At 37.4% G+C, this 13,455-nt stretch overlaps 1 protein-coding gene and 1 long non-coding RNA gene across 2 annotated transcripts; one reads left to right on the plus strand and one right to left on the minus strand.

The window, feature by feature from the left end:
* Positions 1-6,626: 6,626 nt before the first annotated feature.
* Positions 6,627-7,219, minus strand: LOC147644148 (uncharacterized). Its single transcript, XR_015271013.1, has 2 exons — positions 7,023-7,219; positions 6,627-6,858 (listed from the first exon to the last, which is right to left on the minus strand). It is a non-coding gene; the product is annotated as an uncharacterized LOC147644148 (long non-coding RNA).
* A 950-nt stretch (positions 7,220-8,169) lies between these two features.
* On the plus strand, positions 8,170-9,270 carry LOC110187764 (uncharacterized). Its single transcript, XM_020957227.2, has 3 exons — positions 8,170-8,432; positions 8,501-8,684; positions 8,750-9,270. The coding sequence occupies exons 1-3, from the start codon at positions 8,261-8,263 to the stop codon at positions 9,159-9,161; spliced, it is 768 nt and encodes a 255-aa protein (XP_020812886.1). The 5' UTR covers positions 8,170-8,260; the 3' UTR covers positions 9,162-9,270.
* The last annotated feature ends 4,185 nt before the right edge of the window (positions 9,271-13,455 follow it).

Genomic DNA, 13,455 nt, shown 5'->3' on the forward strand with positions numbered 1-13,455 from the left:
CGCATATGCTTGTACCGTTATAACGGTAGTTTTTCTCGAATAGATGAAATTAATGTGCATTTCGAGCATTTCGTCGTCATTTTTTGGTTATATGCAGACGGAGACAGTCGAGAAATTAAATGTTTTACAATGCCAGGAAAACGAGTGTCGTTCGATGTAACACAACTGGTGTATTACAACCATAACAATGGAAAAACCACTGCAGAACTTGCAAATATGTTCAAGCTGCATATACGCACTGTCCAAAATATAATAAGTCGCGCAAAAAATGAAAATAGACTCGAAAATAAACCAGTAAATGGTCGGCCGAGTAAGCTCTCTGAAAATAATAAGTCTTAAAAAATGGTGATAAAAAAATCTCACAAAACAAGGACAATTAAAACAATATTTAATGTACTAAAAAACTAGCAAAAAATGTTGAAAAAAATCTTGTATAACAATATTTAACAAGTTATTTTTGTTTAAAAGATTTCCATAATTTGATCAATTTCTTCATGGTCTTCCTGATTTTCGAAAGACTAATAGATCCTATCATCTAGATATTTGAATAGCACTTCATAGTCAACGCAACATTTCCCGACCCTTGCAATCCGTTTCTGTATATTAAAATAAATGTAATGAATATAAATAGAAATAAATATCTTTTGCTTTCACTAGTATGCTTCTTTATTGCAGCGTGAGCTCGCAAAACACTGAGTTTAGCTTTAATAGTAGTCTTGCAATAGTTGCAATAAAGCCTTTGCAGTCTGTGTCATCCTTCGAAAGTCGATGCGTCAAAGTCATCACTTCTACGCAGAGCTCGCAAATAACTGTCGACCGATTTTTTTCTTGCGCTCTCGTTGCGAGCACAAGTCGCACAACCGAAAAAGTTCATACTCTCTCGCTCTCGCTCTGAGCAAGAGACTCTTGCTGTATTCTTTTATGTTTTCTGTTGAACGTTTTTCGTTGAGCTCTTTGTGTGTCGCTCTTTCAATGAGCATTGCCTAAAGAGCGAAACGAGAAACGAGAAAAACTCAACGCAAACGGTCTTTGCATTTACTCACACACACTCAATTCACGATCGCAATACAGACGCTTAACGACTTGCTTGCCTATGCGTGTGAGTGTATACCAATACATATGCAAAAGACTTTTTGCTTCACTGAACACGACAAAACGGTCTTGGAACAACCAGAACAAAACAGAATTAAAAAAATCGGTTTCGCTCTGAGCGCGAGCGAGCTGATTTAAGCACTCTTATTTCGGTTGCTCTCTGAGTTTTTTCGTAAAGTGTCAGGAAAAGACACTTATTTGCAGACAACGAGAAACGGTCGACAGTTATTTGCGAGCTCTGCTTTTAAGCCAGACATCGCGGCATTTTTGTTCATACTCCTTCGGCATTTTAGAACTTGCTAACAATTTACGCGCACTTTTTATATAGAGATGGAAAAACTAAGCGACTTATGAAATTAGCGTATATCTATTAAAACAATCGATACGTCGCTACATTATCTGGTTTGTTCGTAAAGCTAACTTTTTAGCTGCCTCATTTTTTCATATCATCACTTTTTCATATTTTGTACTTAAGTTTTAACGACACAAAAAAAAATCGGGAAAAGCCAATTCAATTTCCAAAAAAGCCAGAATTCCCGCTTTTCACAATTCCCGCAATTCACAAATTTTTCCCGCAGTTAGCCTTAAAAAAAAGCCAGTTTTGACGGGAAAAAATCCAAATTGGCAGCACTGTTGCAAGCACAACCGAAAAAGTTCATACTCTCTCGCTCTCGCTCTGAGCAAGAGACTCTTTCTGTATTCTTTTATGTTTTCTGTTGAACGTTTTTCGTTGAGCTCTTTGTGTGTCGCTCTTTCAATGAGCATTGCCTAAAGAGCGAAATGAGAAACGCTCGCACAATGAGAGTCAGCAAAACACCGATTGACCGAAAAACTCAACGCAAACGGTCTTTGCATTTACTTTCGTTGTTGTGAAAAGAAATAATATAATTTGCTTTTATATTTTTTATTTGCATTAAATGCGTTCGAACGTACATATATGTATGCACTCACCAGAAAAAGTGTGCGTACAAACTTAACGCGCAACTTTGGTGTTAAATTAAAATAGTTGTATGGAAGATATTGACTTCATTTTTTTTTTTTTTTAATTAACGACACATCTATTATTAAAAATTATAGCCAGTCTTTATTTATTTCCGTCCACTACTTTTTTAATTAAAATTAAAAAACAAAAAATACCCATATTTTCAGGTAAGAAAAAGTGTGCGTACAAAATTCAATTAAGATAAAAAAAAACCATTTATTGTTAAGGCATTGATAAAATTAGTAAGAAGGAGGATACCCATTTCTATCTATTGTCCCATTTAAGCGTTTTGGAATTGAATAACCCAATTTTTCGGTGAATTCAGGTGGTATTTTACTCCACTCATCCAAAATCACATCCTTCAACGTATCCTTCGATGTAATTGTTCGAAGACGAATCCTGCGCTCCAGAAAAACCCACAGATCCTCTATGGGGCTTAAGTCCTGCGACTGAGGCGATGAATGCAGTTGATTTTTGGTATAAAAAAGCAACCATAGCTTCAAACTAAGCGAAGTATGCTTGGGGTCATTATCCTGTTGCAACCAAAAATCATCTGCCAGACCCAATCTTGATGCGCTTTGGTGCAACTTGTCCTTAAGGACTTTCATATATATAGACTGGCTATAATTTTTAAAAATAGATGTGTCGTTAATTTAAAAAAAAATTAAGTCAATATCTTCCATAGAACTATTTTTATTTAACATCAAAGTTGCTCGTTAAGTTTGTACGCACACTTTTTCTGGTGAGTGTACATATATACTCGTATATATTTTTATAACATTTTTAATATATTACGTGTTAAGCTTTATTACTAGTATTTTTCGTTTTTCTTCACATTTGGTGAATTTTGAATATCCAGAATTGTTCCGTTCATTGAAAATGTCCAAATGTTTTGTTGTTAAATGCCGTCTTAAGTTTGTTGAATGATTGCCGGACAATTTAATGCCGCAAACACTACAAATTGACTTGTTTTCTTCCAAATTAAATTTAAAGAATTGGTGCACTTTTTTATTTAAGTTTCTTCCCATTTTACACAACAAATATTTCTCAACTTGACACACTCAATTCACGATCGCAATTAATACCAATACATATGCAAAAGACTTTTTGCTTCACTGAACACGACAAAACGGTTTGGAACAACCAGAACAAAACAGAATTAAAAAAAACGGTTTCGCTCTGAGCGCGAGCGAGCTCATTTAAGCACTCTTATTTCGGTTGCTCTCTGAGTTTTTTCGTAAAGTGTCAGGAAAAGACACTTATTTGCAGACAACGAGAAACGGTCGACAGTTATTTGCGGGATCTGCTTCTACGACAAAAGCAACAGCAAAGCGGAAAGCAAGAAAACGAAAAGCGGCGACTGCTGCTGATTTTTGATTTTGGTCTCTGTTTGATTTGTATACCCTTGCAGGGTATTATAATTTCAGTCAGAAGTTTGCAACGCAGTGAAGGAGGCACCTCCGACTATATAAAGTATATATATTCTTGATCAGGATCAACAGCAGAGTCGATCTAGCCATGTCCGCCTGTCCGTTTCTACGCAAACTAGTCTTTTAGTTTTGAAGCTATCTGAATGAATGAAGTAGAAGAAAAATTCAAATCTGTGAATGTAAAGCTGCATATATATATGTATATATACATATAATACATATACATATAATACTAGCTGTACCCTGCCACGTTTTTCTGTGGAATATTGCGGTTGCACGCATAAGAAATAAGTCAAACAAAAAAGATTAATTTTCAAATTCATTTAATTCTGTAATACTTGTTGGTATACAATATTCTTCGTTTCTCCATTCTCATCAATATCACCAATTCTCATGTTTAAAGTTGCCGAAGTCCCTTCATCTTCAGTTGACCGTCTCCTATACAGATATATCCATCGTCCCCTGTTACGGTGTTGGCTGCAAATGCTCGAGGATATCGCTTGGAACACTTCCCGTCTACCATGCATGGTGAACTTGGGTTGAGGGTACCACATAGGCCATGGATCATGTTCTAGATGACAACTGCATGCAAATCCATATCAACCTCTGCCCGTGGAATCTCAGCGCATATCACATCGTCAATTTCGTCTGGAGTAATTTTATTATACAGCCAAATCAGTATGTGCGCATGCGGCAATTCTCTCTTCTGCCATTCTACTGAATACATCCAGTACCGCACAGATCCAAAAACTCCATGTTTCACAATGAAATCCATCAGCGACTTGAGTTGTTGTCTGAAAACACGGGCTGTGATGCCTATCCCTAGACGATTGTCCAGGAAATAACAGCTAACAGAAGTCTGGACGGCCGTAGCAACGAATATATGCCATGGCATCTTGAGCATAATCCTGCATGTGGCGTGGACTACCTATGTATGAGGATGGCAAAATCGTGAGCTTTCCAACTTTGGTTGTATTACGGTCATTCATCACAGCATCCCGCAAATGGATATATTCCTCGGACCGAAGTTTCGTCTGATATAATCGGAGGAACAGCAAACGTTGTTTCAATTTTTTCATACATATCGACAATGTACTGAAGAAACAACTGACGACATTTCAATATATGATTGTCATCGGTCCTCCGAACCATTAATATATGAGTAAGGTATGAGTAAAAGTTCATCGCGCTGCACTTTTTATTCGTTTCTACACCATTGACTGGGTCTGCCATCCTCACATTGAAATGGTATCCATCGGCACCATCCCAGAGTGGATACTGCAAAGCATCGTAACAACGGTGAGTTTCTGCGACGTTTACCAATCGATCGTTTCGTCGATGGAGAATAATATCTCGAGGTTGGAACTGATCCCCGACTATGACAATTGCCACTTCGTCTATAGTTGGAGCATTATATCTTCCGGCCAATAACGACATTGCGATTCGAGCTATAATCAACAGTTGTATTATATCGGAATGCAAGACGATTGTATTGCAGGTTTTGATCTTCTGCAAGCTTCAGCTACCCTTGCCCTGTCGCGTTTATTATTTTGAGAGTGAATCAAATCGATTGCTGCAGAACGCGACTAACTCTCAATCGTTTTCTCTTAAGCCTATCTACTCGTCTTTCTGCTGATTTCGCGTTGTGCATCTGCATTGCTCTCAGCCGCTGAGTCTCTCGGATGGATTCGTAATCTAACGTCTTTTTGCTTCTGTATTGCGAGTACGATGATCCAAACTCGACTTCTTGGGTGGCATGACTTCGTTTCTTACTGAAAATGAATAAAAAATTAAAATTTTAATCTCCTATTTCTTCTTTCAATATTTTTGGGATGTTTGACAGGAAATGCTTCGATTCAGCTGGCTGCCTGTAGGGGCACGGGGAAACGGAAAAAAAACTGATATATTCGCAAACGCAGATAAGCTATCAACAACCTCAACGCATGTTGTGTCAAAATTTGGGCTTAAACGGCTCAGAACTTTTCAAGTCTATATAGGAAGTAGACACGAACAGAGCATTTTTATATATATAGATTTATATGGTATGGATTCCTAGTCATAGAATTTCTATCTGCAAGGGTATATAAACTTCGGCGTGCCGAAGTTAGCTTCCTTTCTTGTTGACTATGCTTTGACTGCGACTTCTGATTTGTTCAGAAGCAGAAGCAGAATGATTTTTTTCATTTTATAATATCGCTAGCAGTTGAAGTAGTGGAAAGCAAAAATATTGCGGCTTATGCTAATTCGACTGCAGTTTTTTAAACACTGCGGAAAATCATCAAAATCCTTGGACTTGGGACGAAGTGGCATTCGAAGAAGTATCCCCGGCTGTTGGCAGTGTTTGCAACGTTCAATTCATGTGTAAGTTCGTGAGGATTATGGTTTTCTCGTTAATTATCTACTCTTTGATTTCTTTCAGGTTCGCCTGTCGCCCACTAACTTATGTCCTTGGCGAGCCAACCAGACGAAGCTGAACGACGTGTCCTTTTCTACTCTCATTATACCCTTGCAGGGTATTATTATTTTAGTCAGAAGCTTGCAACGCAGTGAAGAAGAGATGAATCATCTCCGACCTAATAAAGTATATACATATGTACATTAATTCTTGATCAGCATCAGTATCTGAATGAAACTTTGCAGATAGTCTTCTATATAATCTTACTCGCATATATTTATGTCGGAACGATCGAGAAATTTTTACAAAAAAAGTTTTTCAGTTTTCAACAGAATTTTATCAATTTTCTGATATAGCCATTTTATACGATAGAGAGATTAATACAATTTAAAATTATAACTTTTCAGTTTTTAACATATTTTCATCAAATTTGATATATACATATTTATATTATACAATTTTGTCTACAATTTAATGAATATTCCGATAAATATATACTATATCATAAAGCTGACAAAGGAACGCTCGAGAAATTAATACATTTAAATATTATCACTTTTCAGTTTACAGCAGATTTTCATCAAATTTGAGATATACATTAGAGGTGGAGAACTATCGATAGTCTGCGCCATCGATAGTGCTTGATAGATTCCATAAAATATCGACTATCGACGATAGCAAGGAAAATCTATCGTCGATAGTGCAGTAATCTTAATAAAAAATTTACTTAGTTTTTGTAATAGTCCATATTTACTTAAAGTATACAAGTATGTCATTGGTTATACAATCTTTATCTGAAAATAATAAATAATTATTAAATTTATTATTATTGTAATTTTGAATTTTTTTTTTGCGTTCTGGTTTCTCTGTTGCAACATCTTCACTGTCAGTGCTGCTACACTCGCAAATCTCTTTGTCCGTAATGGAAGTACTGGCCGTTGATGATGTTTGGCGTTTTCCTTTAATTAATTATATGTGTGTATGTGTATGTATTTCACAACAAAACGTAATAGCAGAATCAGCATCTTCACGTAGCACTTTTGTTATTGTCACACAAAATTTTGCTTTTACTCATTATAAATACACAAAATAAGAATATAACAACAAAATAACAATATCTTACCTATTTAAAGAAAACGATCCATTTTGTAATAAATTACAGGTTGTAAAACTATGCCACAAGTCCGCGCAATGTGCTTTCGTTCACAATTTTAAGGTAAAGATGAGAAAACCAAACTATCGACCACTATCGACGATAGCGATTGACCACTATCGAGAGTGCGCGCCGCTATCGATGGCGGCTCGATAGCACCAATCCATCGATAGCGTCGATAGTGCCATCGATTGTTCTCCACCTCTAATATACATATGTACCTTTTTTATCATTCGAGAATTTTTATTTTAATTTTTTGAAAATTGGTCTACTATGTATATCATATAGCTTCCATAGAAACGATCGTTAGATAATGTAAAATTTTAAATATAATAATAATATATACATATGTATAAAGGTGCATGAAGTGAAAGCAGGCACTACTTTTTGTTTTTTATTGTTTTTAAACATAAATATGTATAATTTATATTGTATTATTTGATAGTGATCGAAGTTCTATCTGGAAGGGTATGTAAACTGCGGTCTGCCGGACTTCCTGTCTTGTTTATTTATTATTTATATTTAATAGTCTACCACACTGCAGCGTGGCAGCACCGATAACGATGCAAAATATAATTCGGTAGAATTAAAAATACAAAAAATACCATATGACTATCAAGAAACACTATCAGTATAAAAAATTAATTTTAAAACAATTTATTTGTTTTTAAGCACATATTGAAACATATGTCCTAGCTGGTCTACGTGTTTCCAATTCATATGTCTCTTAAAGGGTCCCCTTTTCCTTACAAACTAACATAACATATAATTTGTATTCTTTTTCGCAGTGAGAGAGGGCAAGAGGCAAATAGTTGTCAGCTGTTTGTCAGTCCGTTTTAAAGGCCTGTACGGAGACACGAAATTAAAAATACTTAAAAGTATGATGGCGTTAGGAGTTTCCCGCTCTCACATGCAACTCTTTTACATATTTGAAATAATAGATCCCGCCATGAACAAAAATATGCAAAAAAAAAGAAATGAATTTAGAAATTCAGAAGAGCTAATACAGTGTGTAAAGCAAATAGAATTTTAAATTGGTTTAAATTAAATTTTTTATACTGATGGTGTTTTTTGATACTCATATAGTATTTTTTGGTATTTATAATTCTACCGAATTATATTTTGTATCGTTATCGGTGCTGTCACGCAGCTGAGTACTATTATAAGGTCGTGGTAAAGTTTTTTTTGTATTGTGTACTGTGAAAAAAATGAGTTCTCCCCGTAAAAGAAAACCGTGTTTTACAAATGCGGAAAAACTGCAGCTAATTCACTCTATTAAAAGGCGCTCACTACTGTGGGATGTTTTGGACCTATATCATAGGGATTATGACAAGGTTCAAGCTGCTTGGAAAGCTGTGTCTGGCGAAGTAAAAAGACCTGGTAATTAAGGACACCATATATGTAGATATACATTATCCAATTCTAATTATTAAAATGCGTTGTTTTAGTTCCTCACTGCAAGGAGGCGTGGAGTTCTTTGAGAGAAAGCTACCGCTATCATTTCAAGCGTGACTGTGGTAAATTTCAGCATCTCGACGGAGAGGATTTCGATCCCCTGCTGGCTACCAAACAGATCGATTGGCGGTTCGCTGAAGCTATGTCCTTTATGCCTCAACCCGCAATCAAGAGACCGTAAGAGCCAAGTTAATCTTTTATACTGCCCAATGAGTTTAAATGTTTTAACTCTTAAAAAATAGAAGACCTTCCAGCCCAACTGTTCTCAATGAAGCCGATGGAGAAGATGAAGCTGGTGAAGATGATGAGGTGGCTGACTGGATGACAGGATCTGCAGAGATTCCGGCCGATGCTCTTTTAACACCGGAAAGCGTTGAAAATATCAAGCCGGATCCAAAGACAAGGGGCAAACCGAGAAAAAGTGCAGCGTCGACATCTCAGGAGTCAGTTGTCGACATGTTAAGCAATTTTCTCAAGGAAACTAGGCACTGCCTGGAGCAGCCTGTCTCAAAAAATGCCACCGTCCTAGCTTACTGGGATACTCTACTTACCGGGATGTCACCCCAAAACTCACAACGCGCTGTGTTCAAAGTAACTGAGTTTCTGCAGGAGATTGCCAAAAAAGAAGTTGAAAACAAGAGAAAAATGTATTAAAATAATTATAAGATTTAGTTTTTAAGCGTACTTGTGATCTTGTGGGCTCTTTTCCTTCACTGATATGCCAGTTTTTTGACAATTAAACTATTCTTTATGCTATCTCTAACCAATTTTGGGTAGGTTTCAGTGCGACCTGGTGTAATGCCAGAGTTAATTGAAGTCATAGCCTCGTCTTGGTCCGGCAACCAGTCTGCATAGTCCTTTGGCTTTGTACGCATCAGGTAATTGTGGAGCAGGCAGCATGCCGTTGCTATTCCCTTGGCCCTATCAGGTCGGCACCTGACTTCCCGTCGCATCACGGTCCATTTGGCACTCAGAATGCCAAAGGCCTTGTCAATGTAACTGCTCGCTTGGTGGAGGCGATCGTTAAAGAATCGTTCTTCTCTAGTAATGGTCTTCGCTCTGTATGGTTTCATAATTCGCTTTACCAATGGGAATGTGTTGTCGTCGGATACAACATAGTATGTCATCGGTGACCCGTTTACACAGCTGTCCTCCGGAAAGTAAAAGTTGTCTGATAATATAGCTTTGCCCAAGTTTGATTTGGCGAAAAGGTCTGGATCGTCGGCGTTACTGATACCGCCCACGTCAAGGTAAGTGAATCTAAGGGAGGGGTCACATACGGCAAAAATTGCCATGGAATCCATGTCCTGGAATGAGTGCAACCCTTTTATATATGCAATGCAGATGAAAGTACAAATTTTGTTTACTCGATTGCGCTGTAGTGGAGGCTTAACGTCCATAAGCCTGCCGCCAATTGCTCCCACACAGTTTGGTAAGTTACAGATGTTCTCATAGTCGAGGGCACTTCCCAGGACTGAGTACTTCTCCCATTGCGGAATCTCCCAACCTAGTTCATGGGCGATGGCCTCACACACAGCAGGAACAAGGCTTCCGAAATGCTGTTTGCTGATCCTGTAAGAGAAGCTGACGTCCTGTTGCAGCTCTCCCAGGGCAAAGTACCTGTGGAAAGAAGCACTTGAACTTGTGAAATTAACTCCATTTAGCACCACTTACTCGAGGACTGCCGCCAACTTTTGCTCAGCTCGTATAAAGTCGCCGCTACGAGAACATTTCCTTGGCATAAGATGAGGTTCCACCATATAAAATAAACTTTGAAAACTATCAAAGCTCATATGGAAATTGGCAAAGAAGTGGGTTGGATTTTTCGTCAAGTTCTCAAACTAAAACACAATATTCTTCGCTGTAATTGGAACAAATTAGTAGTTTTTTTTATATTACTTACATTCGCATATTTTCCTCTTCCATTCCTTTGCTGCAAATACGGGTTAACCCAACACCGCCGTTGGCGGTTAATTCTAGCAATTTTCTGATGATTGCCTTCATCATCCTCTTCCTCTTCTGCCAAAGCTACCATAAAGCCTACTAAGGCGGCATTTATAAATATTTTTCGTTTATTCGCTAAATTCATGTTTGAATATAGTTTTAATGATAAGGCAGCACGACTCTTAACAAAATAATCCTGACTTTTTTATTTTAGTGAGACCACTTGGGGCAAAAATATAAATGTCTTATCGCCATCCATATTGGTGACCAGCATCAACATTGTCGGCTGTCTACTGTCCTTTGATGTAACAACCATAAATCTTGAGAACTAAAATTTGTATGAGAATTTTTTCTCTTTTTAAGTAAGTTTATAGTTTATAAGTCTAAAATGTAAAACATTCCTGATTTCTCATGAAGATCCTTAAAGAAAAACGTTTTCCAATACTTCTAATAGCCTTCTAAATTGTTGCCAATTCTGCCATTAAAAATATTTTCACTTTTTTCGATCGGACAAATCTAAGAGAACAGTTCACTGTTCAAGATCACTTGATAAATGCCGAAACAGCTGCTAGAACAGTAAAATTCCAAAATAGATGTGCACGGCTTACATTTACATAGACAATTCAACAAAAAATTAATCAATTTAAAAACCAATTTGTAATTGGAAAAACTATACTTTACCCTTGCAGGGTATTATAATTTTTGTAATTTTCGATCAGCGCCAACAGCCGAGTCGATCTAGCAATGTACTCTCACTCGTATATAAGTTAGAACGGGCGGGATCGGACGACTATATCATATAGGTCCCATAGGAACGATTGGAAAATTAAAAAACTATTTTTTTTTAACTAGACTTCTATCATATCTATCATAGCTATCATATAGCTGTTGTAGGAATGATCAGAGATGACTCCATCCCTGCGTTGCAAACTTTTGACAAAAAAAAAAAAAAACTTGCAAGAGTAAAAAAAGAACTTCGATGTTTTTCAAAATACTCAGCCATGTAGCCTTTTTGATATTTCAGAATTTTACATTTAATTTTATAAAAATCTGACTACAATATTATTTCTTGGAAAATCGTATCATACGAAGTTCTTTCAAAACTTTGGTCTAGTAGCTGGATACTCAGCAAATGACCGAGATCCCAGAAGGATTCTAAAATTGTTTAACAAAATGGTAGCATTTCCCAATTTTGTAGAAATTCAATAATATAATCGGGAATTTTTTCAGTCTCGCTGCTCTCTTCCTGAATCCTAAATCTAAAAGTGCGAAAATATTTATATTTAAAACAGTTTGTCCTGCATGAGCAAAACAAGCCTAATAATCAAGCCCTAATAGTTCTAGTTAAGCCAATATATCCAGCGCCGTTGTGGGTACGTCGTCTTTCGCCATGTCATAGTGGTTCACTATTACCAAATAGACAATTTAAACTTATTACAATCAGAAATCACAATCGAGCAGTAAATTTTCTTATTTTCGTAAAAATATATATCTATATATATAAAAATGCTCTGTTCGTGTCTACATCCTTCATAGACTTTTAAAGTTCTGAACCGTTTAAGCCCAAATTTTTACACAACATGCGTTGGGGTTCCAGCTCGGTTATGTTCTACTTTTGATGTTGATAGCTTATCTGCGGTTGCGAATATATCAGTTTTTTAGCGTTTCCCTGTGCCCCTACTGCTGCGCCCTTTACAGGAAGGCAGCTGAATCAAATCAGTTCCTGTCAAACATTCAAAACATATTGAAAGAAGAAAGTTGAAAAGTTCTGATCCGTTTAAGCCCAAATTTTTAGAGAACATGCGTTAAGGTCCCAGATCGGTTATTGTCTACTTTTGATGTTGATAGATTATCTGCAATTGCGAATATATCACTTTTTTTTAGCGTTTCCCCGTGCCGCTACTGCTGCGCCTTCTACAGGCAGCCAGCTGAATCAAAGCATTTCCTGTCAAACATTCAAAACATTTTGAAAGAAGAAATTGGAGATAAAAATTTTATTTTTTTGTTCAGGTTCAGTAAGAAACGAAGTCATGCCACCCAAGTAGTCGAGTTTGGGTCGTCGTACTTGCAATACAGAAGCAAACACACGTAAGATTACGAATATGACTGACGAAGAACGGGCCTGCATCCGAGAGACACAACGAGGAATCAGCAGAAAGACGAGCAGATAGGCTTGAGAGAAAACGATTGAGAGTTAGTCGCGTTCTGCAGCAATCGATTTGATTCACTCTCAAAATAATGAACGCGACAGGGCAAGAATAGCTGAAGTGCGTTTACAGCTTGCAGCAGATCAAAACCTGCAATACAATCGTCTTGCATTCAGATATAATCCAACTGTTGATTACAGCTCGAATCGCAATGTCGTTATTGGCCGGATGCATCAGGTCTGCATATACTGTCAGGCTCCTGATTGAATATATCCATTTGCGGGATGCTGTGATGAATGACCGTAATACAACCAACGTTGGAAAGCTCACGATTTTGCCATCCTCATACATAGGTAGTCCACGCCACATGCAGGAATATGCTCAAGATGCCATGGCACATGTTCGTTGCTACGGCCGTCCAGATTTATTTATCACCTTCACATGCAATCCAGCTTGGGACGAGATAGTACAGCTGTTATTTCCTGGACAATCATATAGGGATAGGCATGACATCACAGCCCGTGTTTTCAGACAAAAGCTCAAGTCACTGATGGATTTCATTGTGAAACATGGAGTTTTTGGATCTGTGCGGTGCTGGATGTATTCAGTAGAATGGCAGAAGAGAGGATTGCCGCATGCGCACATACTGATTTGGCTGTATGATAAAATTACTCCAGACGAAATCGACGTTGTGATATGCGCTGAGATTCCACGGGTCGAGATTGATACGGATTTGCATGATGTTATCATCAAGAACATGATCCATGGCCTTTGTGGTACCCTCAACCCATGTTCACCATGAATGGAAGACGGGAAGTGTTCCAAGCGATATCCTCGAGCATTTACAGCCAACACCG

This window comes from Drosophila serrata, unplaced genomic scaffold (assembly GCF_035046125.1).
Source record: "Drosophila serrata isolate PLE 108 unplaced genomic scaffold, ASM3504612v1 contig_228, whole genome shotgun sequence".
NCBI classification, from domain to species: Eukaryota; Metazoa; Arthropoda; class Insecta; order Diptera; family Drosophilidae; genus Drosophila; species Drosophila serrata.

Excerpts from the sequence above, each read along its gene's own strand:
- LOC110187764 (XM_020957227.2), top strand. The coding sequence starts at position 8,261 with ATGAGTTCTCCCCGTAAAAGAAAACCGTGTTTTACAAATGCGGAAAAA. Across the intron at positions 8,433-8,500 it reads TGGCGAAGTAAAAAGACCTG|TTCCTCACTGCAAGGAGGCG; the intron begins GTAATTAAGGAC and ends GCGTTGTTTTAG. Across the intron at positions 8,685-8,749 it reads CAACCCGCAATCAAGAGACC|AAGACCTTCCAGCCCAACTG; the intron begins GTAAGAGCCAAG and ends CTTAAAAAATAG.